The sequence below is a fragment of the Megascapheus bottae genome, chromosome 1, assembly GCF_031878675.1.
Source record: "Megascapheus bottae isolate mThoBot1 chromosome 1, mThoBot2.hap1, whole genome shotgun sequence".
Taxonomy (NCBI): Eukaryota; Metazoa; Chordata; class Mammalia; order Rodentia; family Geomyidae; genus Megascapheus; species Megascapheus bottae.
The window spans coordinates 3,979,561-4,004,197 of NC_143509.1; the positions used below are offsets into that span (position 1 = coordinate 3,979,561).

The following is a 24,637-nucleotide window of genomic DNA, read 5'->3' on the forward strand; positions in this document are numbered from 1 at the left end:
GTGGTCACCGTGTCCGGAGCCTCTCCATACTTTTCTGTTTTTCTTCCTTTTTCTCCAATAGGAAAAGAACTGGGAGAATGGGGTTCTGACCACCCTCCCCCGCCCTCTCCTCCGCGATCCTGGCGCCTCCCCTCCGAGCCCCAACCGGGTGAGCAGGGGCGTGCATGGGTAGGGGGTGGGACTTCTTGGTTCCAGAAGATTTATCTGGTTTTCCGCTTCTTGTTATTAGGAACGTCCGTTATTATTTTTTGCATTTGACTTTGCGTCACCTATGTTGACTTTTGATATGTTTACTTGTAGGTAGAAAGGGTGGGTATACTTTCTGTTCATTTTTAAAAAAAAATTAGGAAGTGGCGTCGTGGTTCACCGTGGTAGTCTTGTGCTGAAGAGCTCAGGGACAGTGCCCAGGCCCAGAGTTCAGGTCCCAAGACAGATTAAAATATTAAAAAAAATGTTATTATAAAAGTGATGGACATACTTCTTCATGTATGTATGGAGCTGGGAGCTTGTGTAGGTCATTGATTATTAAGAAAGAAAAAGAGACCTGGTGCTGGTGGCTTACACCTGTAATCTTAGGTACTCAGGAGGCTGAGATTTCAGGATCACAGATGCCAGATCCCAAAGGAGACTCTTAAGTACTATTAACTACCAAAAAGCTGAAAGTTGAGCTGTGACTCAAATGGAAAGTGCTAATCTTGAGCAAAACAGCTCAGGGATGGTGACCAGATCCTGAGTTCAAGTTCCAGGATCATCTCAAAATAAAAAACACTGCTTCCCCACAGAGCTTCCAAACCAGACTTAGGAATCAGGGGTGGTGCCTCATTTCATTGAAGTGGTATCATATTTAATCATATAATTTGTTTTATTCAAGAAAAAATACTTAGAAACAAATTTTGTTTGTTATTTTGTTTTGGAACTGGGGCTTGAACTCAAGGCCTGAGCACTGCCTCTTAACTTCCTCTGCTCAAGGCTGGTTCTCTGCTACTTGAGCCAGAGCTCCACTTCTGGCTTTTTGCTGGTTCATTCAATGGAGATAACTAGTCTTACAGATTTATGTCTGCCCAGGCTGGCTTCAAACTGTGATCCTCAGATCTCTGCCTCCCTAGTTAGGACAGGTGTGAAGACAGTTTAGTGCCTGGCTAAAAACCTAAGACATCAGTGTATCACCAGTTGTATGAGTCAGTGGGTTTCATTACCCTCATTCTGTCCTAAACTGTTTGATAGGTACTATAATAGAAAATAGCATCTGTAAGCTGGGTACATGGGGCTCATGCTATGACTGTAGCTGCTGAGATCTGAAGATTTCAGTTTATAAGTCTCTTTCCAATTATCTGTCAAAAATCTGGAAGTAGAGCTGTGGTTCAAGTAGTCATTCACTAACCTTGAGCCAAAAATCAAAGAGACAACTGAATTTAAGTCACAGTATTGGTGATAAATGAATAAATAAATACATCTTGTAATTGAATTTTTGCAGCAATTAATGTTTTCTTTCCTCTAGAATTTCCCTTAGGGATTCTTCATTAGAAGCTTTTGATCTGATGGCTTTTCTCATTGTTCTTTTCTTTGGTGAGTAGTGGGGTATGGCTGTGGTTTTAACTTGGCCTTGAGCTTTGTAGGCATGTGGGTATAATAAGATTTAACATTCTGCTAAGCCATAACTCCAGCCCTTTTTGGTACTGGTTAATTTTAAGATGAAATCTTGCTTCCTGGACCATAGCCTACCTGTTTGTGCTTCATAAAGCTAGGATGCAGGTTGTGTGACACCATGAAGGGGTGTCTAGAACTTTCTGCTGAATAGCCTTGAACTATGTCCTTCCTTTCTCAGCCTACCAAATAGTCACAGGCATGAGCCACTGTGTCTTTTTTTTTTGTTGTTGTTGTTGTTGTTTCTTTCATCTAGTATTGTGGTGTATTTTTTTCTTTTTATTTATTTTTTCCTTATATTTTTTATTGTAATCAATAGAAGGGTTACATTATATTCACCAGATAGAAAGTGCATTACTTCACAAACATACCCTTTCTCATGTCATGGTCCCCATTTCCCTCCCTCTCTCCCTTCCTCCCTCCTTCCCCTCCCTCCCTCCTTCCCCTCCCTCTCCCCATCTTGATTTTCCCCTTTCCCTATCCAATTTCAAATAACCAATTAAGCATATATAAAAGCATATCAGATAACAAGGTGAAATATTGTAACAATATGAGATAACTAAGGGACAGCAAAAGAGATGAGAGATAACAGTACATTAAGAACAACAATCACTCATTATATGGCTTTTGTCTTTATATCCTAGAGATCTTTACATTTAGTGTCACACTGTATGGCCTTATGTATCTAGATTTTGCTCTATTGTAACTCTCTGCTAGGAGAGCCCAAGGTTTCTAATGATTATGACAAATGAGGGAAACCATTGAGCCTATGTTCCTTTGAGTCTGGCTTACTTCACAATATGATTTTTTTCTAAGTCTTTCCATTTCCTTACAAATGGGGCAATGTCGTTCTTTCTTACAGCAACATAGAATTCCATTGTGTATGAATACCACATCTTGTTGATCCACTCATCAACTGAGGGACATCTGGGTTGGTTCCATATCTTTGCTATGGTAAATAGTGCTGCAGTGAACATTGTTGTGCTAGTGGATTTAGTCTGTCCTTGTTTCTGGACGATTGGGTAAATGCCAAGTAGTGGAATTGCTGGGTCATAGGGGAGCTCTATGTTTAGTCTTGTAACTGCCATACTGCTTTCCATAGTGGTTGAATGATGTGTATTTTTTTTTTATTGTGATTATTTAAATGTTCCATTTCCTGTGCTTACTTTATAAACTTATTGGTGCCAGAATGGTGAAGGTACAGTGAATCAACTCAATGCATAATTGTTCTTAGAAAGTTTACAGATGGGTGGAAGAGATTGGCATCTATCCAGGCAAGTACATGCATTATTACAGATAAATGAGCATCTCAGCGTGGAGGAGGACATAGGTGAAGTTAAGGAGAGAGTAATGATTAAGTCAGGGCCCCAGATAGGAATTATAGGAGTTAGCCATGTTGCTAGGGAAGCAGGAGAAAGGGAGCAGGTTTTCTGAACTGGCTGATTGTATGTCTAGGTAGATGAGGGGATGACTGCTCTCAGGTATGATGCTAAGTTAATTTTGACATTTCAGAAAACAAATGGAATGAATATATTAGTCAGTATAGAAGTAACAAAAAAAACTCCAGGATATATGTTGAGTTAAAAGTGAATCAGAATGAAATAGCATGAGTGCCTTCATTTCATTAGGAGATTAATTTGAAGGCTTCAAATCAGTGATTGAACATTGAAAAAAATAAGCTTATACATCTAGGGATTTGATATAAACTCCATAGGGCTGAGTGCCTGTGGCTCTCGTTTGTAATCCTAGTTACTTAGGAGGCTGAGATCTGAGGATTGTGACTCAGAGCCACCCCAGGCAGTCCATGAGACTTTTATCTCTAGTTAACCACCAAAAAGCTGGAAGTAGAGCTATGGCTTACATGCTAGAGCACTATGCCCTGAGCAAAAACAGCTCAGGGCATAGTGCCCAGACCCTGAATGCTAGTCCTAGGATTGACCTCCAAATAATTACTTCATAGGGAAATGAGAAAAAAAATAAACCCTCTCATTTTGTTAGCTCTGAAGGGGCCAAGTGACTTGGCAGTACCCATGTTTCTTTATTAGCATGTACTAATTGTACATGAAGGGTTTCATTGTGATAGTCTATATGTACATACAATATGTATATCCTGATCAAATTCACCCCCTTGTTCTCCCTTCCCCCATCTTTTTGAAATAATTCCAACAGGTCTCTTTCTATTTTCATGCATGCAAATAAGGTACTTAACCATATTCATCCTCATTCACCCTCTCTCTTAGCCCTTCCCTCCTACTTGTGTTGATGTCTCCCATCAGATTGTTTCCTGTTTTTATGTATATGTGCCAGTCCTGGGACTTTGGGGCTTGAACTCAGGGGCTGTCCCTTAGCTAGTGCGCTACCACTGAGCCACAGCTCCACTTCTGGCTTTTTGCTGGTTTGGTTGGAGATGAAAGTCTCACAGACTTTTCTGCCTGTGATGGCTTCTAATTTTAATCCTCAGATCTCACGAGTTGCTTGTATTATAGGTGTGAGTCAGCTATACTCAGCTATGGTTCATCTCTTCAGTGATCATTTCCTTCTTTCCCATGTCTTTGGTTAGACCCTGAGCTGCTCTGGGCCTTCATTCCTCTAAGGCTTAGGCCCTGTATTTTTCCCCTAGTCTGTACTAGAAGGGCATAGAGGTTGTATAGGACTGTGGTTTTCCTTAACTGGGATAAAACACAGCTGAGCTGGGTGTGGTGGCTCAGGCCTGTAATCCTAGCCACTCAGGAGGCTGAGATCTGACGGTTCAAAGCCAGCCTGGACACTAAAGAACTAGAGATTCAAATCTCCAATTAATCACTAGAAAATGGGAAATGGGGCTGTGGCTCAGGGCGGTAGCCACCCTAATTCTGAGCCAAAGCGCTCAGGGACAGTGCCCAGGCCCAGAGTTCAAGCCCCATGACCCATAAAAATAATAATTATAATAATAAAACCCCCAAAAAACTACAGACGGCAGATTACCCCAACCCCCCCTTTCCCTTCTTGGTGTATTGCTGTATGAAGTTCCAAATGGCCAAGTGGCAATCTCATCTTCTACTGTGTTGGAACTGCTAATTGGGTGGCAGGAGGTGGGGTGGTGGAGGGGAATCTTTTCCCATTAGAGTCCAAGATCTGTGAACCTGCAGTACTTCGAGTCGCTGGAAGTGGAAACAACATGTCCATTGGTGCAGCCAGGTTCACCTTTACTGTCATTCTCAGAGAAATCAGGCTGTGCAGGCTAGAACCACGAGAGGCTGCAGGCCGTCCTGTGCAAAGAATAGACCTGGGCCTGTCCCAGAATTCTGTCCTCTCAGGGTCGTCTCCACCTGGCCCAGTGCCTGAGCTGTCCTGCTTTCATGTAGATCAGCTGCTTGGGGGAGGGGGTGGGAGGAGGGTGGTGAATGGACAGTGCTCTATCAATGCCCTTCTGCAGTGCCAAGGGCTCCTTAATGAGAATCAGCTGTGGGAGGCTGTGGGAGAGGCTTTTTCGAGGGCACAGATGGCAGTGCCTGCAGAGCTCAGCTGTGTGCAGAGCAGGCGTATGTTCCAGCTAGGACACTCAGCCTCTGGCAGTGCATGCGTCCCTGTTAGATCCTGTCCTTGCTCATTCTTTCCCCAGCCTCGTGGCTCCAGGGGGATGACAGATCCTATCCAGGGTGGACTGGCTGTTGCTACCTGGTACAGGAAAAGAAAAAGGAAAGGGAAATGGATTGAGGGGGGGATTTAAAGAGAAAAAGTGAGGTTTCTATTGCTTTCCTAGGTGTGAAGGTGTGAAGTCCGGTCCTGTGAGATTATTAAAAACCTTCCAAGGAGTGCCCTCATTGGTTTAGCCACTTAGGGGCAGCCAGTGAGCTCTAAGCATCTAGAGAGAAGAAATCAGCTACATAGAGGGAGCTTCAGCTGTTAGCCTGTTGTAAAAGGTCTTGGGTATGAGAATAAGAACAGAAGGAAGGGAGGAGGGTGACAGGAGGCACCTGGCACCTGTACACTCCCGGTTTTCCCCTTACCTGAGATAGGAACAAAGCACCTAGACATAGAGGTGGCAAAAAACAAATTCAAAAGAAAAGCTGGTGTGGTACACATCTAGGAAGGAGGATTTTGAATTTGAGGACTTGAATTTGGCTATCTAGCCAGATCCTATGGAAAGTAAAGGGTAGGGAAGGGAGGAGAGGATGATTGCCATCTTGGGTGGCATAGAGCCCAAGGGCGATAGGGAAGGAACTGTCAGCTGCTTTCTGGGCAGATGCCTGGTGGAGCAAAGATAATGGTAGCCCTAGATCAGTTAGTAATTTAATACCAACCCTCTCCATCCCAGTTGAAAAGTAGAAGTACATTAACTAGGTTATCCATATTAGAGTATTTTAGTGTAGATAATATGAAACGAATGTACAGCAAGTTATATGTAGGAAAAATAAGTAAAAGAAGTTGACTAGTTTAAGCTTATTGGAAATCCAGATTGGAAGTTGATGATGTGTGAGAGAAGATAAAAGGGCACTTTGTAAATGGGCATCTGGTCCCTGTGAGCATCGAGAGCCAGGCACTAGTGGCTGTAATCCTGGTTACTCAGGAGGCTGAGATCTGAGAGCCGTGATTCAAAGACAGCCTGAGCGAGAAAGTCCCTGTGAAACTTTTATCTCCATTAACCACTCAAGAAAACAAGTGGAGCTGTGGCTCAAGGTGATAGAGTGTTAGTCTTGAGCAAAAGAGCTCAGGGACAGGACCCAGGCCTTGAGTTCAAGCCCTATCACCGACAAAACAAAAACGAAAGCCAGGCTCAGTGGCGCACTCCTAGCTACCTAAGACGCTGATATCTGAGGATCACAGCTTGAAGCCAGCCTAAGCAAGAATGTTTGTTAACAGAGCTGTGGCTCACTCAAGTGATGGTGTGCTAGCCTTGATCACAAAAGTTCAGAGAAGGCACCCAGTCTCTGAGTTAAAGCCCCAGGACTGGCACAATGAAAAGAAAAGAAAACAAACAATAAAACTAAACTAATAATACCCAAACTAATTACAAGCTGTTGAATCTGAAAACAAATGCATAAGTAAATGGTGTTCTTATCATGAATTACTACAACCTTAATGCTGATTCCATTCATGAGGACCCCAAGTCCAGAATTCAGTGTCACTACAATTGTTGTGCAGTCAACATCTGAGAGACGTTTTGCTGACATACTCTATATTGCCTGTTTTGACAGCTCCTAGATGCAGCATGCCTCCACCATGAAAGGGATACCGCTCCCCTTCTCTGCCATAGGGACACCATCCTTACCACACACAGTTTTTGGAGCCAACGTCCTCACCATCTTCCTCCAGGACCACAGGTATGACATGATGACATGATACCAGTTACGTTCTTCATGGTGTGTATGTGTGTGTGTTGTTCATGTTTGAACTTGGAGCTTTGCACTTTGGTGGGGTGCTCTACCACTGAGCCCCTGCCCTCAGGCTCTTTTGCTTTTGGTAATTTGGGGTAAGGTCTTTAAAGTTTGCATCTCGAGCCGGGAGTTTGGCCTAGTGGTAGAGTGCCTGCCTAGCATGTACGAAGAACCCGGTTCTTGTGCTGAGGCACAAGTGGTAGAGCTCTAACCTTGAGAAACTCCGAGGACAGTGCTCAGGCCCTGAGCCCAAGCCCAGGACTGGCAAAAATAAATAAATAAATAAAGTTTGCTTCTCAAGACTCTACTCTCCAAAATAGCCAACAAAAGGCTGAACTGGTGGTGTGGCTCAAGTAGTAGAGCATTAGCTATTAGCAAGCAAGCCAAGCAAGCTGCAGCACTTGAGTGAGTTCAAGCCCTGCTACCAGCAAAAAAGAAAAGGTTTCTAGTTCCTGTCAAAGTCCTATATGAATTAAGAATTTGTTGTTTTTTCACTTTCCATAAATACCAAAAGGTTTTTTCTTTCTATTTTCATATATCCCCTGTGACTATATGTTCTTTTTTTTTTTCTTCACATTTTTAGATTTCCTTTGTCATCTGAAACTTGAAGTAGTAAAAAATGAACAAAATATAAGCAGAAATCACTGGAAAAAGAGCTCATTAGTAATAGCATGAGGTAGTTCATTGGGAAGACCAGTAAATAATTGGTGTTTGGCAAACTATTTTGGTGCACATGTTTTCTTCCTACTGTGGGCACTGTGCAGAGCTCAGAGTGCTTGGCACATCTCTACTAGGACTCTGGTGATGCCCAACTGCGGTTGATAGGCATTCTGCTATTTGTAAAACCCTGATATTCTGGTTGAAATGCCTCACTGTCAGAAGTACAATGTGAACAGTTTTAAGTAAGTAGCCATTTCCTGACTCTGATACTTGGTTAATTTTGGAGTGTGATGACAGATACAGAACATGAGATTTGAGAAACGGAGTGGATGAAATTAGACTCCTGGTTCACCACTTGCTCATTGTGACACTGGAATATAGTCAGTCGTATGGTGATATTTCTTGTGAAAGGATGATAGAGTAATTAAGTAAATAGAATAATTTTAAATATAATTTTATCCTTATTAAGGTGTTGTACAGCGGGTTACCATTTCATAAGTAAGGCAAGGAATACAATTCATTTAGGACAGTGTCACTTCTTTCACTTTCCCCTGGTTTCCTCTTCCTGTCTCTGCCCACAAGTTGCATAGTTCATGTTCCACATAGTGTCTACTGAGTACCATGACGGCATTGGTTTACCCTTTCTCCATTTCTGTGTCCCTGCTTTTACTCCCCCTAAGAAGACAAAAATAGTACCCTAAAGTAAAACAAACAACATTACCACCACTCCCACCAGCAACAAAAACCCATGTTTCCATTTCCTGTAATTTTATTGCAGTATTTAATTTTAATTTTTTTTTTTTTTGCCAGTCCTGTGGCTTGAATTCAGGGTTGGGCACTGTCCCTGAACTTCTTTTGCTCAAGGCTAGCACTCTCCTATCTGGGCCACAGCATCACTTCCAGCCTTTTCTTCATATGTGGTACCTGGGAATCAAACCCAGGGCTTTGTGCATGCTAGGCAAGCACTCTGCCACTAGGCTACACTCCTGGTACCCATTAAATAGTATTTTAACCATTCTGAGGAGTAATAATACTTTTTTTTTTTTTTTGGCCAGTCCTGGGCTTGAGCTCAGGACCTGAGCACTGTCCTTGGAATTTCTCAAGACTAGAGCTCTATCACTTGAGCCTCAGCACCACTTCTGGCTTTTTTCTATGTATGTGGTACTGAGGAATTGAACCTGGGTCTTTGTGCATGCTAGGCAGGCACTCTACCACTAGGCCAAACTCCCAGCCCGAGTAATAATACTTTTTATATAATTGTTTACATGTAAATACATATATCAAAGCTCCTGGTATAACTCGCAGTGCAGTGGCTGTGGTGTGTGTGTATTGTCAGGTGTGGCTTTCACATGCATTACAAAGCCGGGAGTCAAGGTCTGGTTTCTGACTGCAGAGTAATGCTGTGTGTTAATGGCTGATGTCAACAGGAATCCTAACTAGTCCTGCTTTAAGAGCAATGGGGATTGTCACCATCCACTTAGACCTGTGATGTGTCTTTGGAACCGTGGAGGAGAGTGGTCATGCATACTTCCCTGTAAGACGTAACGATATGGATGGTGCCAGTTCCTCTTACGGTGAGTCCTCTTGCTACTCCTTCTAGAGATCTCCTCTACACCATTTGGAACCCAGAGGTCTAGGCTGGAGCAGTTGTACTGCTAGCTAGCCCCTGTGGGGTGCTGAAGTGAGCCAAAGAGAGCTGTTGTGTTTATCAGCCCTGGGATGGTGCCTGCTTTGGGAGGAGACACTGCATAATTGCATTCCTGCTTTCTCTCACCACATGCAAATGAATGAGTCAGATTTTTCTAGCCAGCTGCCCATCGCTTACGCTTGTAATCCTAGCTGCTTAGTAGGCTGAGTTCTGAGAACTTTGATTCAAAGCCCGTCCCATCAGAAAAGTTTTTTTTTTTTTTTTCCTGTCTTACATTTTTCTTTTATGGTGAGACTCATCTCCAATTAACCACCAAAAGGCCAGAAGTAGACGTATGAGTCTAGTGCTGGGATGCTATAGCCTTGAGCAGAAAAGCTCAGGGACAGAGTCCAGGCCCTTAGTTGAAGCCCCAGGACCACCACACACAAAATAAGTGAGGTCTTCGTTTTCTTTACCACTAAAATATTACTTCTTTTTTTTTTTTTTTTTTGCCAGTCCTGGGTTTGAGCTCAGGGCCTGAGCACTGTCCTTGGATTTTCTCAAGGCTAGAGCTCTACCACTTGAGTGTCAGCACCACTTCCAGCTTTTTTCTATGTATGTGGTACTGAGGAATCGAACCCTGGTCTTCATGCATGCTAGGAAAGCACTTTAACCACTAGGCCAAACTCCCGGCCCCCAAAATATTACTTCTTTTCTTGCTGGGTAGCACAGCTTCCCATCACCTGTTCTGGCTTCATGTATGACCCAGAGCTGCTTTAGTATTGTCTGTGAGTTACATTGGATATTCATTTTGAACTAGATGGTATTAGGTTCATGTATGAGAATTCAGGCTTCTGGTCAGCTGAGGGTTGTGTGTCTTTCTTCTCTAGAAGGTCTGCTTCCTGGGGACCCAATCTGTAGTCAAGAAGAAGAGACAAAGCCTGGCAGCACAGTGGCAGACTGCTCAGGAAATCAGGTAGGAAGAACGTTTCTTCCAATAAGCCAACATCCACGCATGCACTGGGTGTGGACAGATGCCTTTCCACCTAGGAGGCCTTGTCTTAAGGCTGTGGGAGGAAAGGAAACCTCTGTGAGGACTGAGTCTCCCCTTATATTCTGCCAGGGAGGGCTGCCCCCAAAGACCATCTTGACAGTCATTATGGCATTTTAGTAATTACTAGTAAGTCTCATCCTTGTGGTGCCAAGTGAATGTCTCTTGTTTTGTTCAATGCCCTGAATGGTGGTAATAAAGATGAAATATTCTTTCTCAATTTTACCTTAAAAATTTTTTTTTTTTTTTGGTCATTCAAGGGGCTTGAACTCAGGGCCTGGGCTCTGTCCCTGAGCTCTTTTTGCTCCAGGTTAGAGCTCTACCACTCTGAGCCATAGCACTACTTCCAGTTTTCCAGTGGTTAATTGGAGATAAGAGTCTAAGAGACTTTCTTGCCTGGTCTGGTTTTGAATTGTGGTCCTCAGCTCTCAGCCTCCTGAGTAGTTAGGATTACAGGTGCGAGCTACTGGCTCCAGGCTTCCACCATTTATTTATTTATGTGCTGGTCCTTGGCCTTGACCTGGGCATTGTCCCTGAGTTTTTTTCCCCCCCCTCAAAGTTAGTGCTCTACCACTTTTTTTTTCTTCCTGTCGGTCATGGGGCTGGAACTCTGGGCCTGGGCATTGTCTCCGAGCTCTTTATCTCAGGGCTACCACCCTACTCCTTGAGCCACAGTGCCACTGCTGGTTTTCTGGTGGTTAATTAGAGATAAGAGTCTCAGGGATTTTTAGATCTCAGCCTCCTGAGTAGCTGGATTACAGGTGTGAGCCACCATGCCCAGCTGTGCTCTACCACTTGAAGCACAAGTTTCATTTCCATTTTCATTTACTAAATGTACACAATATGTCCAGGTATTTAATGAAAGAGTAAGTAAAGTGAGAAAGGGGTCCCTCGCTGTGGGCAGCAGGTTCATGTTCAGCTTTGTTGTTAAAGCCACAAGACTTAAGATGGAAAACCAGGAGGGAGAAAGTGAAGATACAGACAGGAGTTAACAGCTAGGCCCATGGAGTTCTGGATTAGACAGTGAGGAAATGGACGTGTTTAGGCATTGGGATTGACCTCCCCCACACCCCCCCAGACTCCCCTCTTATCTGGGGAATTATAATGTGGTTTGAACCAACATGTGTGTGATGCCTTAGGATTTCATGAACTCTGTGGTTATGGCTGTGGACATCACCCAGGAGGATACAGCTCAAAGAAACCTCCGAAGTGATGCGATGGCAGAGAACCACCAGAGCCTAGCCACAGTAGGTAAGATGATTGGCATTCCCTGCAGCCTGACAGGGAGCAGGGGTGTGCGTGTGTGTGTGGTGTGTTTAGTGTGTTCTGGAACCTCTGATGTCAGTGTTGAGGATGGTTAGCTATGATGGTGGGGTCCCTAATATATCGTAATCCACTTTGGTGGATTAGTTTTCGGTGGGGTTGCCTTTTGGGCAGGACCTAATGCTTGCATGCTGGGCATGTGCTTTAATATTGGCCTGCTGTGGTAGTTCTTGAGCTGTGGTCCATGGGCATCATCTAATTTTGTTGTCACAAATATCCTGTGTCTCTTTTTGTTTTTTTTCTTTTTCTTTTTTTTTTTTCCCAGTCTTGGGGCTTTAGCTCAGGGCCTGAGCACTTGTCCTTGGGCTTTTCCTCAAGGCTAGCGCTCTACCACTTGAGCTACAGCACCACTTCTGACTTTTTCTTTCCTCTTTTTTTTTTTTTTTTTTTGTGGGTCTGGTTGCTGACCCTGAGCTCTTCAGCTCAAGGCTACCTCTCTACTCTTGAACCAAACCCCACTTCCTGTTTTCTAGAGGTATATTGGAGATAAGAGTCTCAGGTCCTTTTGTGCCCTGGCTGGCTTTGAACCTTGATCCTCAGATCTCAGCCTCCTGAGTACTTAGGATTACAGGCGTGAGCCACTGTGCCGGGCTTTGGCTTTTTCTATGTATGTGGTACTGAGGAATCAAACTCGGGTCTTCGTGTATGCTAGACAAGCACTCTACCATTAAGCCAAACTCCTGGCTCTTATTTTTACTATTATTTTTTTCTTATGGCAGTACTGGAGCTTGAACTCAGGGCCTTGAACTTTATTTAGCTTGGCCTTTTGCTCATAGCTGGTTCTTCACTACTTGAGCCATTCCTCTAGTTCTGCCTTTGTGCTGTTTATTTGGAGGTAAGAGTTTCAGAGTTGTCTTGTAGATTTGTGTTTGAAACATGATCTTCAGATCTCAGCCTTCTGAGTAGTTAGGGTTACAGGTGTGAGCCATCAGCAAATGACTAAGTCACTTGTTTGACATTCTAAGTCCCAGGTCCTCTAGCTGGGGTCTACTATGTCTTAGCAGTTTCTCTGCCTGAATTGCATACACTGCAGTGTTGATGCATGGCTGCTTGACCTTACTGCCTGATACAGATCTCCTTGAATTTACTTACTTTATCTGCATTTGATTAAAATGTGGCTGTGGAAATGTGAGCACGATCATCATGTCATTTGGTTCACACAAGGAGGTTGTTTGCCTTTTCAGTTCTTGTGGAATAATCCCACTGCAGAGTCCAATCATGGGGAGATTTGTCATCTTCCCATGAGTGATTCCTTCTCTCTCTGTAGGATGCCAGATGCTTACCAAGCCCAAAGGTGTGTCCTTGAAGGGAGAGAAATTGATGGTGCAGAATGGAGTTCTGGAAGGTGAGGCACTGAGAAGGATGATCCTGCTCTGGCAGGTTCAGCATATTGGAAGCATAGCAAGGGAGCTTGTCAGAAGACCTTTAACTCCTTCCTGAGTTCTCACTTGGTGTCTTTCTTGAGAAGGATCTTTTTTCTTTGATATAACAGGGCTTTGAACCTCATGGCTTGTGCTTGTCTGGCAGTCCTCCAAATTGAACCACACTTAGCAGCCCTTTTGCTTTTATTATTTTCTAAATAGAGTGTCCCCTTTATTCCCAGACCAGCCTGCACTACAATATTCTATGTATTTATGCTTCCATATATGTGCGATGATAGACTCTCTGCCACATTCAGTTTTTTTTTTTTTTTTTTTTTTTTTTTTTTTTTTTTTTGCCAGTCCTGGGCTTTTAGCTCAGGGTCTGAGCACTGTCCTTGGGTTTTCTCAAGGTTAGAGATCTACCATTTGAGCCTCAGCACCACTTCTGGCATTTCTGTGTATGTGGTACTGAGGAATCAAACCCAGGTCTTCATGCATGCTAGGCAAGCATTCTACCACTAGGCCAAACTCCCAGCCCTCACATTCAGCTTTTATTGATTGAAATGGGGTCTGCAAACTTTTTGACTGAGCTTGCCTTGAACTGTGATTTTTTTCCTTATCTCCGCCTCCATAGTAGCCAGAATTATATCTGGGAAATACTGCACAAAGCCTAAATTTTATTATTTATTTATTGTCAGTTGTGGGGCTTGAAGTCTGGGCTTGGGAGTTGTCACTGAGCTCTTCAGTTTAATGCTAGCGCTCTACCACTTAGACACAGCACCACTTCTGGTTTTCTGATGGTTAATTGGAGATAAAAGTCTCATGGAGTGCTCGATTTGATAGCACGTATACTACAAAATTGGAACAATACAGAGAAGATTAGCATGGCCCCTGCACAAGGATGACACTCAAATTTGTGAAGTGTTCCATATTAAAAAAAAAAAAGTCTCATGAACTTTAGTGCCCAGGCTGCCCTCTAACCATAATTCTCAGGTCTCAACCTCTTGAGTAGCTAGGATTTTTTTTTTTTTTTTTTTTTTTTTGCCAGTCCTGGGCTTGAGCTCAGGGCCTGAGCACTGTCCTTGGACTTTCTCAAGACTAGAGCTCTACCACTTGAGCCTCAGCACCACTTCCAGCTTTTTTCTATATATGTGGTACCAAGGAATCGAACCCGGGTCTTCGTGCATGCTAGGCAAGCACTTTAACCACTAGGCCAAACTCCCGGCCCTAGTAGCTAGGATTATAGTGTGATCCTCCAGCCCCTGGCTCATTATGTTACTTTTAGACATAAAACTTTATTTTCCCCCACCATGCTTTCTCCTTTTTCCCTCTTCTCTCCTACTTGTTTCCCTACCTCCAAACAGTGCCCCTTTTGCAGTCATAAGGCTCCATGTAGGTATCACATTTTGTTCTTTAGACATAAATTATTTCATGTTGTGTTTTTTTTGGGGGGGGGGTTAATTTCAGAGTTGGAAACACAACTTCAAACCAAAGATTTAGCACTTCAGCCAGATTTTTTCACCGGCCATGCATGTAGAGGTACACAAAGGGTAAGTTTAGCAAAGTATATTTTCTATTTTATATATTCAGGCAAAATGAAGGACTCTGTTTAGAATATGGAGAGGTGTTTTGGAGAAACAGATTTCACTTCCAAGGAAGTGGAACAAAGTTTCCGAAAATTCATTCTATCAATGGAGAGTGTATGAATGTCCAAAGTTATCTTTCAGATGCTGTAGTGAAATCCATAGGCCAGGGACACATTTTCTTATAAGGGTCTACCTCAAGCTGATTCGAACAAAAAAAGACCCATGCCAAAGCCAAGTCTTTGTTTAAAGTTCCAGAAAATGGCACACACATCACATGGTAATGAGGGAGTGGAAAATATGTCAGTATTTTAGGAGTTAAGGGAGTCTTATGTCAGTATTTTAGGAGTATGGGAGTCTTATGTCAGTATTTTAGGAGTTATGGGAGTCTTAAATTTTTCAATGCCAATTAGATGTTCATTTTTGTGGGGGTTCAAGCAAGACGAAAAGTATCCTTTCCCACAGGGTGTGTTCATGTGTCGTCATTTCTGAAGACTTCTCAGTGTGCTCATTATAAGGGGAAATGAGGCCAAGGTTCAGTTCAGCTGTAAGAGATGCCAAAGGGTGGGAGGAGACCACAGTGAGTGTGGAAAGAGATTCCTTAGGACAACATCCCTGATAGGCACGGGTGTCATTTCCTTCTCCTTCACTAATTATTGGTGGAGACGCTATTTTGTTTAAATCGACGTGTCTGTGGTGACACAGGGCTCAATGACCTTTGAGGATGTGGCTGTGGACTTCACCCCCGAGGAGTGGACGTCCCTGGACCCGACTCAGAGAAGCCTATACAGAGACGTGATGCTGGAGAACTACCGGAACCTGGCCACCGTGGGTAGGCCTGTACCTTCCCCTGCAGCCCTGGAGAGACCAGATGTGTCCCAGCATTAGTGCAGGTGGAGATAGCGGATTCCCAGCAGTGCCACCTCCTGTGGTAGTTCTCAACCAACCACGCTCCTAGGACCAATACCATCACTTGGCCTGTGTTAGAAACGTGCACTTGGAAATTCTGTCTGCACTTTTATGGATTTTTCCATGTGGGTCTGTTTTACTTACGATCAGAGCCGGTGTTGTCATTTTTCCTTCTTTAAGATTGAAAACTTAGGCTGGTAATGTGGCTCAGTGGTGGAGTGCTTGCCTTACATTTGTGAAACAAAAAAAAATTTGATGAATTCAGTTACTACTTACTGGAAAAAAAGTACTGGTGGGTATTCGTTCTTTAAAGTAGTCTAGTATTTGTTAAATGTCTAAGGCCATGGGTGTGTTTGCTCCATTAGTAGTGGGTAAATAGGAGTTTAAGCCTTGAACATGGATTTCTTGAGTCAGAGGAAAGCAGTCTCTTTATGATACTAAAGCATGAACATTTGTATTTTGAGTTACAGAGGAATCATTCCTATCCTTCCTTAGATAACTTCTGTCTCTTCCACTAATTTAAATTTCCCTGTGCATAGGAGGTCAACTGTTCAAACCCAGCCTGATCTCTTGGTTGGAAGACAAAGTGGAGTTGACGGTAGTGGAGCAATGCATTCTCCAAGGTAAGCATTTTATGAAAGAATTGGACATTGGTGAAAATGGTGGAACTCTTTTTTAAAAAAAATTTATTGTTGGGGTGATGAACAGAGGGGTTACATTTATCAGGTAGTGGGTTCGTTACTTTTTGAACATTGTTACCCCTTCCCATGTTTTCTCCTACTTTCCTTCCTCTCTCCGTCTCAGCTTTTTTTCCCTTACCCTTACCTACCCTCTCCCCCCACCTTTTTTTGGTTGGTCATGGGTCTTGAACTCTGGGCCTGGGAGTTGTCTCTGAGCTCTTCAGCTCAAGGCTACCATCCTACCCTCTTGAGCTACAGCCCCACTTCCTGTTTTCTAGTGATTAATTGGAGATAAGAGTCTCACATTCTTTAGTGCCTGGGCTGGCTTTGAACCTCGATTCTTAGATCTTAGCCTCCTGAGTAGCTAGGATTACAGGTCTGAGCCACTGCACCTGGCTTTACCTTCCCTTTTTTCAAAGGAACAAATAAATGTATATCCAATACGATACACCAGGTCCCAAAGTCAGATACAGTAACAACATGAGATAAACATAAACCTTAAAGAGGAAGAAAAGAAAAGAAATAACTTCATGTAGTACATTGAAGAATAACAATCACAAAGACAAACCTCTTGTTTCCATATCTTAGAGTTCATTTCGCTTAGACTAGAGTTCCTAGATGGAACTCTTCTTAAAGCCCACCTTGAATCTGAAGGCTGAAGTCCTTTTACTGAATATTATGGAATATCTTTAACTCTCCATCCTCTGCTTTTCTGCTTTCCTGTGATCTCAACAGTGGTCTTTTCTTCCCCTTGGAGTTTATGGTGCAGCTGTTTATTTTGTTTCTGCTACTACTGCACTTCACTGTCATGGGAAACTTGTTAATAAACTTACTTAGATCTCATAATCTCATGGTAGCCAGTTTTATACCTAGGCAAACTATGCGAGTCTAACATTCTGTTATTGTTTAGCTTTTTTAGTGAGAACACTTGAGTGAGTTTTGTCGTTTTAACTTTTACTAAAGCTTCTGTTTTGCTCTCCAAACCCTTTGACATATTTTTGTATTTCATTACAGAATGGGAAATGCATCTTAAAACCAAAGGGACAGCAGTTGAGCGGGATATTTTTTGGTCCCATACATCAAATAGGATACTACTGGTAAGATTTACAAGGGATCTCTTCTTTATTTTTAAACTTCATGGAAGACTGGGAATTCCCTTGTACAAATAAGCATGAAAGAGAGGTCATTTGAAAAAAGTGGTCCCTTATTTCCCCCTTTGTCCCTTCCTTGCTTTATAATCCCATCTGCTTTTGCAATTGCTTAGTTGCTGTGTCGCTCAGGCTGGTGTGGAATGTTTTTCTTTGTTTTTTTTTCTGATGCTGATCTGGGCCTTGCACTTGGCTTGGCTATTCAAGGCTAGTGGTATACCACTTGGGCCTCAGCTCCACTTCCAGCTTTTTGGTGGTTAAAGGACTTGGTCTGACTTCGAACCATGATCCTCAGATCTCAGCCTCCTCAGTAGCTGACAGGAAGGAGCCACCAGCACCCTGCTGACCAGGAACTTTTAATATTACTGCCTCAGCCTCTGAGTGCCGGGATATAAGCACTGATCCAGGGGAACAGTTTAAAGGGAAGATACCCCAAACCTAGTTTGAATCACGCCCGGGACCTAGTTCTATGAGTCTGGAAAATTCTCTAACTACCATTCATCCCTTTATAAGCAGGCAGGAAGCCGCAGTGGAGGGGAGCTCTGTGACTCTAAGCAAACTGGAAAAGTCTCGGGTGAACATTCAGATCTTCAGACAAGCACGAGTAGTGCAAATACAGAGCACGCTTCAGAGTGTGATCAGTGTGGGAAAGCCTTCCCGCCGCTTGAGGAGGCGTCCACTGAAGAGAAGCATTCTCTGGTGAACCAGGGTGTAAACGGGGCTGTGCTCGCTCAGGATAAATGCTTTGAGTGCAGCAACTGTGGGGAGGCCTTTGGCAACCAGTCCCACCTTGAAGCCCATAGGAAAAATAGCTGTACATCGGAGGAATGTGGGCAAGCTTTGACTTGCCCCACAAGCCGCGGTGGGTGTGTTCAAACGCCCACCAGAAAGAAATACTATGAATGTAAGAAGTGTGACAAGTTCTTCACGCATCCCCTCTACCTGAATATCCACATGCAAAGCCACCCCGTGGAAAAGCCCTACGATTGTAAGGAGTGTGGGAAAGCCTTTCCCGAGCGCTCGGGCCTCATTGTCCACCTGCGGCAGCACACACGAGAGAAGTCCTACGAGTGCAAGGAGTGTGGCAAAGCCTTCATCCAGCCCTCGCGCCTCACCGAGCACATGAGGAGCCACACGGGGGAGAAGCCCTTTCAGTGTGAGCAGTGTGGGAATGCCTTCGCGTCCTCCTCGTACCTCACTACCCACCTGCGCACGCACACTGGGGAGAAGCCCTTCGAGTGTCATGTATGTGGGAAGGCCTTCACGCGCTCCTCCTACCTGCTGGGGCACATCCGAACTCACACCGGAGAGAAGCCGTATGAGTGTAAAGTGTGTGGTAAGGCGTTCAGTGGGCGCTCGTGGCTCACCATCCACTTGCGGAAGCACACGGGAGAGAGGCCCTACCCCTGCCCCGAGTGTGACAAAGCCTTTACCAGCTTCGCTCAGCTCACCGAACACATCAAGACTCACACGGGCGAGAAGCCCTTCCGCTGCAAGGTGTGCGCGAGGACCTTCCGCAATTCCTCCTGCCTTAAGACCCACTTCCGGATCCACACGGGGATAAAGCCCTACAAGTGCACTTACTGCGGGAAAGACTTCACAGCGCGCTCGGGCCTCACCAAGCACGTCCTCATCCACAACGGCGAGAAGCCCTACGAGTGCAAGGAGTGCGGCAAGGCCTTTGGCACGTCCTCGGGCCTCGTGGAGCACATCCGGATCCACACAGGCGAGAAGCCCTTCGAGTGCTACCAATGTGGGAAGGCCCTGGCCCACTCCTCGTCTCTGGTGGCCCACTTGCGGACCCACACTGGGGAGAAGCCCTTCGAGTGCACCCAGTGTGAGAAAACCTTCACGCGCTCGTCCTACCTGCGCATCCACATGCGCACGCACACAGGAGAGAAGCCGTACGAGTGCAAGGAGTGCGGGAAAACCTTCCCCGAGCGCTCGTGCCTTACCAAGCACATCAGGACACACACTGGTGAGAGGCCCTACGAATGTAAGGAGTGTGGGAAGGGCTTCACCAGCTTTGCCCAGCTCACCGTGCACATCAAAACCCACAGCAACGAGCGGCCCTTTCAGTGCAAGGTGTGCACCAAATCCTTCCGCAACTCCTCATCCCTTGAGACCCACTTTAGAATCCACACTGGAGTCAAACCCTACAAATGCAGCTACTGCGGGAAAGCCTTCACGGCTCGCTCTGGCCTTACCATCCACTTACGCAACCACACTGGGGAGAAGTCTTACGCGTGCCAGGAGTGTGGCAAAGCCTTCACCACGTCCTCAGGCCTCATCGCGCACATCCGAAGTCACAAGGGGGAGAAGCCCTTCGAGTGTGACCACTGCGGGAAGGCCTTTGCCTCCTCCTCCTATCTCAACGTGCATTTGAAAATCCACACTGGGGAAAAGCCCTTCCAGTGCACCGTGTGCGGGAAGACGTTCACGTGTTCCTCGTACCTGCCTGTCCACATGCGCACCCACACTGGTGAGAAGCCCTTCCAGTGCATGATCTGCGGTAAGTCTTTCCTGTGGTCCTCCTACCTGCGCGTGCACATGCGCATCCACACCGGAGAGAAGCCCTACGTGTGTCAGTACTGCGGAAAAGCCTTTACCGAGCACTCAGGCCTTAATAAGCACGTGCGCAAACATACTGGAGAGAAACCCTATGACTACAAGGACTGTGAGCCAGCCTTCCGGGATCCTGCTGAGAACGAACAGGAGAATCCCTCCTGGAGAGAAGAGGCCCTCTGAATGGAAGGCCGTCAGAAAGTCTTGTGGTTTTTCTTTTTTTTGGGTGTGTGTGTGGGGAAGCCATTCACCCTTTGTTTGCAATGGAGATGGAACTGACAGTCTCAAGAACTTTTAGGTCTATTAGCAATATATATAAAAGCATTTAGTTGCTTTTTGCTTCAAAGACATGAAAACTGTCAGTGCTCCTTGAATCTAAGGAATGTGTTTGAGTCATCCTGCTCTCACAGGAAAACATGAGCAGTGTTTGCCCTCACGGGAGTCTTTACTACATCTGGGAGGTGGCGCAAGGAGAATTACTGATGCAGGCATAAAAACCGCCATTCTCAGGGCTGGGAGTTTGGCCTAGTGGTAGAGTGCTTGCCTAGCATGCACGAAGGCCCGGGTTCAATTCCTCGGTATCACATACATAGAAAAAGCTGGAACTGGTGCTGAGGCTCAAGTGGTAGAGCTGTAGCCTTGAGAAAGTCCAAGGACAGTGCTCAGGCCCTGATCTCAATCCCAGGACTGGCAACAAAAACAAAAAACGAAAATGCCATTCTCACCCCAGTCTCATAGTGGAGAGACATGATGGGATTTGAGACTTCACTTGTCCCTTTGACTGAGTGGTGCTTCCTGCCAAACAAAGTACTTGTTCATAATACAGGCTTGGCGTCACTGTGTCTCAAAAACCTGGTATGACAGAGGACATGGCCTTCTGGGTGGTTCTACCGATAAATTTTTAAATATTGCAAGTATTTCTAGATATGAGTATTTTTATGACTTCCTTATACATTTCTAGTTTCCACTGGAGCTTTCTTTTTTCAAATCTCCCTGTTTGAGATTCTTGTAAAAACGTGTGTCTGTCTAGGGCCTACTGCCTGTGGTGGCATGTCCTTAGACGTTGTAAAGTGTCTGCGCCCACATCATTTCTTCCTTTGTGGTCTCATGGAGCACTTCCCCCTGCCCTGGTGATAACCAGATCCCCATGTTGTCATTGACACCTTAATAATCCACAGCTTTTGTCTTCGACCAGTGTCACTGGTACCTTTTCTCCCATCACTCCTCCCTCCCAGCTCCCCTTCCTTCCTTTACCCCCCAGTTCCTGGAAGATGTTTATTCTACGATGTGAATCCTACCAGGTTCTGTGGAGTGAGATCAGAGGTGAAAGTCTTGATGTATCTGGCTTATTTTAATTCACATAATGCCTTCGAGCTTGAACTGTGTTAGAGCAAATGACAGGCTTTCCTCTTCTCTGGCTATTTTGTTGAAGACCATGTATTATTCTTCATTCTTCTGTCAAGAAGCACTTAGGTGGTTTTCATACTGTGGCTGTTAGTGCAGTGGTTTTTTACCCTCAGGTAGAAACTCAGAAATGGGTTTCTTCCTGTAGGGTAGTTGCCATTTCTTTAGAGGTACTGGGGTTTGAAATTAGGTCTCCACACTTGCTATCAGGCCCAGCATATCTCAAGCCAGGCCTTCAGTGCTGGAATTTTATTTATTCAGCCTTTAGATTTTTGTTTTTCAAGAAGAACTTGAAAAACGGAGGGAGGGGAAGATGAAAGGTGATGCAGTGGTCATGTCAACAGAATGTAATGGTTGTTCATGCTTGTAATTGCAGCTACCTGGGAGACAGAGATTCGAGTTCAGACTAGCACAATCCTCAAGTTAGCAAGAACCCATTGCAACCAATAAGCCAGGCATTGTATCTTTTTCCTTTAACTCCAGTTACATGGAGGGCTAAGTAGGAGGATTGCTTGGCCAGAGACATGTGAGACCCTCTCTGAAAAATAACACAAGTGACAAAGGGCCAGGGCTCTGGCTCAAGTGGCAGAACAGATGTCTCGCAAATATATAACCCTGCAATTCAAACTCAGTAACTCCCCCCCCCCAAAAAAAATCTATTATGTGTATACATGAACCAAAATACAGACCACCCAGGTGTAGAAGGCAGATAGTAATGTATCTGTAAGGGGAAGTAACAAGAGAAGAACAAGAGTAGGAGACATTTTAGCAAGTCCAGGTAAACAATGGACTAGAACTAGACTTTAGGCCAAACTGACCCTGTAGACTTGTATAGAACCCATCCACAAGCACAGGGACACTGCGAGGTTTGTCTATAGAGGACATGGTGAAAGGTTGTTAGACCTTGGCATTTTTCTTATCCTGGCTTGCGTTATGTCTTTTAGACAGTGTTTCACTGGGGAGCTTAAGGTGGCCTGCAGCTAATGACCCTCCTGCCTCAACAATTCCCAAATTATAATCCCATTGCATTAACATGAGAATGTCAAATATGCACTAGCTTAACACACTTGATGAGATTTGTAGTTCATAATTAAATTGTGATCAACTTGAATGGACTTACTTCATGGGTGCTTTCCTTCTCAGCTTTTGCTGTGAATGGATCAGCTTTGCGTTATCTTGTCTGGAATTTGTGGTGGTGGTGGTGGTGGTGTGTGTGTGTGTGTGTTACTGGGTTTTGAATTTGTTTTTCTAGGCAGTAGTCTCTACCTTCAGACCGAGGTGCCCTCCCCCTGATACCCAGATCTTGGGATTTTTTTTTTTTCTGTTTTGGTCCATTGTGGGGCTTGAGTTCAGGGCCTGGGTGTTGTCCCTAAGCTCTTCAGCTGAAGGCTAGAGCTCTACCACTTTAAGCCATAGCACCACTTTTGTTTTCCAGTAGTTAATTGGAGATCAGAGTTTCACAGATTTTCTTTGCTAGTCATGGGTTTGGGTTCAGGGCCTGAGTACTGTCCTTGAGTTTTCTCAAGGCTAGAGCTCTACTACTTGAGCCATAGCACTACTTCTGGCTTTTTCCCCCCGTGTATGTGGTACTGAGGAATGGAATCTGGGTCTTCATACATGCTAGGCAAGCACTCTACCACTAGGCTGAACTCCAGGCCTGCATCTCACTTTTGTGCTCGGGCTGGCTTTGAACTGTGATCCTTAGGTCTCAGCCTCCTGATTAGCTAGGATTACGGGTGTGAGCAACCAGTATCCATCAGTCTTGGGAATTTATGTACTTCCTTACTCTGAAACCTTTGTTCCTAGGCTCTTAATTATCATACATACCATGGTTTGGTACCTAGATTTTTCTGTGAAAAGGTACTGTGGTGGTGGTGGTTGTTTTTGTCAGTCCTGGGGATTGAACTTAGGACCTTCTCAAGACTAGCACTCTACCCTTGAGCCACAGTAGCACTTCCAGCTTTTTCTGTGTATGTGGTGCTGAGGAATCAAAGCAGGGCATTCATACATTCTAGGCAAACACTCTATCACTAGGCCAGGCTCCTGGCCCGGTGCTGAGGTTTCAATTCAGGGTCCTGTGCTTGCTAGGCAGGTGTTTTACTACAGGAGCCACACCCCCAGCCCTTTTTGCTTAGGTTATTTTTCAGAAAAGGTCTTGTGTTTTTGCACAGGACCTGTCTCAGACTGCAATTCTATTGGTAGCATATGGAACCACAGATATGAATTACCATGCCTGGCTTATTGACTAAGATGGGGTCTCCCTAGCCATCTTGCACCAACTTGTGTCAAATGGCTGTTCTTCCCAAACTCAGACTCCCAAGTAGCTGAGACTGCAAGTATGAGTTACTGCATTTATTTTCTCTTTCCACTCACAGTTTCACATGGATGCAAGGAAGGCATTAGCTATTTGGAATCATGGGTTCGTGAAGAATGTGTTGGGGCAGTAACAGAATTGGCAATATTCAGTTCCTTTCAGGTATAGGAGTTAACAGCTGTCAGTTCAAGGCTGATTCCACCCTAGATGAAAACCTGCAGCGATGGCTTCATGACCTCTTCATTAAATGTGGAAAAGTCCCAAGCACTTGTCTAAATATCACCTAATGCTGGGTGTCTCTAATCCTACTAAGTTTGAGATTAGAGGATCGCAGTTCAAAGCCAACGAGGGCAGACAAATTCTTGGGACTTGTATCTCCAGTTAACAAGCAAAACAGTCAAGTAGAGCACCAACCTTGTGCAAAATGGCTATGTGAGAGCAAGAAGCCCTGAGTTTGAGCCCCAGTACACCTATTGTAGCTGTATTTGCATATATATATATTCACATACATAATATAGATGTGAATCCCTAGAAATCCCTTCCTTAGAAAAACTTTAGACATGCCAGGCAGTGGTGGCTTACACCTGTAATCCTAGCTACTCAGGAGGCTGAGTTCAGAGGATGGCAGTTCAGAGCCAGCCTAGGCACAAAACTCTGAGACTCTTGTTTCCAAATAACCACCAGAAAACTGGAAGTGGCACGGTGGCTCAAGTGGCAGAGAACAAGCCTTTAGCTGAAGAGTTCGGGGGACAGCTCCCTGAGTTTAAAGCCTGAGTTCAAGCCCCATGACCCCCCCCCCCAAAAAAAGCTTTATACATTCCTCATCACCTGTAAAGCTTTTGCTTACAGTGCTGACGCACTGTTGAGAGGGCAGATGATGTACAAAGAGAATGTGCCACATGTGCCACAGCTGCACTTACTGGCTTTTTTGGTGGTTAACTGGAGAGAAGAATCTCCCCAACTTTCTTGCCTGAGGTGGCTTCAAGCCACTATCCTCAGATCTTAATCTGA

At 44.6% G+C, this 24,637-nt stretch overlaps 1 protein-coding gene and 1 non-coding gene across 4 annotated transcripts; both read left to right on the forward strand.

The window, feature by feature from the left end:
- The first annotated feature begins 74 nt into the window (after positions 1-74).
- Positions 75-20,825, forward strand: LOC150068036 (uncharacterized). Of its 3 annotated transcripts, XM_090336515.1 has the most exons (11): positions 75-148; positions 1,499-1,566; positions 6,822-6,947; positions 9,089-9,235; positions 10,179-10,264; positions 11,479-11,590; positions 14,491-14,573; positions 15,312-15,438; positions 16,055-16,138; positions 17,210-17,292; positions 17,857-20,825. In XM_090336515.1, exons 4-11 carry the CDS (start codon positions 9,211-9,213, stop codon positions 20,089-20,091), a joined length of 2,835 nt encoding a protein of 944 aa, XP_090192641.1. In that variant the 5' UTR covers positions 75-148; positions 1,499-1,566; positions 6,822-6,947; positions 9,089-9,210; the 3' UTR covers positions 20,092-20,825. The 3 variants fall into 3 exon arrangements, with proteins under 3 accessions (XP_090192641.1, XP_090192624.1, XP_090192634.1); XM_090336498.1 differs by lacking the exons at positions 75-148; positions 1,499-1,566; positions 6,822-6,947; ... (1 more) ...; positions 10,179-10,264; positions 11,479-11,590 and adding an exon at positions 12,829-13,007; XM_090336508.1 differs by lacking the exons at positions 75-148; positions 1,499-1,566; positions 6,822-6,947; ... (1 more) ...; positions 10,179-10,264; positions 11,479-11,590 and adding an exon at positions 12,830-13,007 and having other exon boundaries at positions 17,860-20,825.
- On the forward strand, positions 13,851-13,959 carry LOC150068037 (U6 spliceosomal RNA). Its single transcript, XR_016538397.1, has one exon. It is a non-coding gene; the product is annotated as a U6 spliceosomal RNA (small nuclear RNA).
- Positions 20,826-24,637: the final 3,812 nt, after the last annotated feature.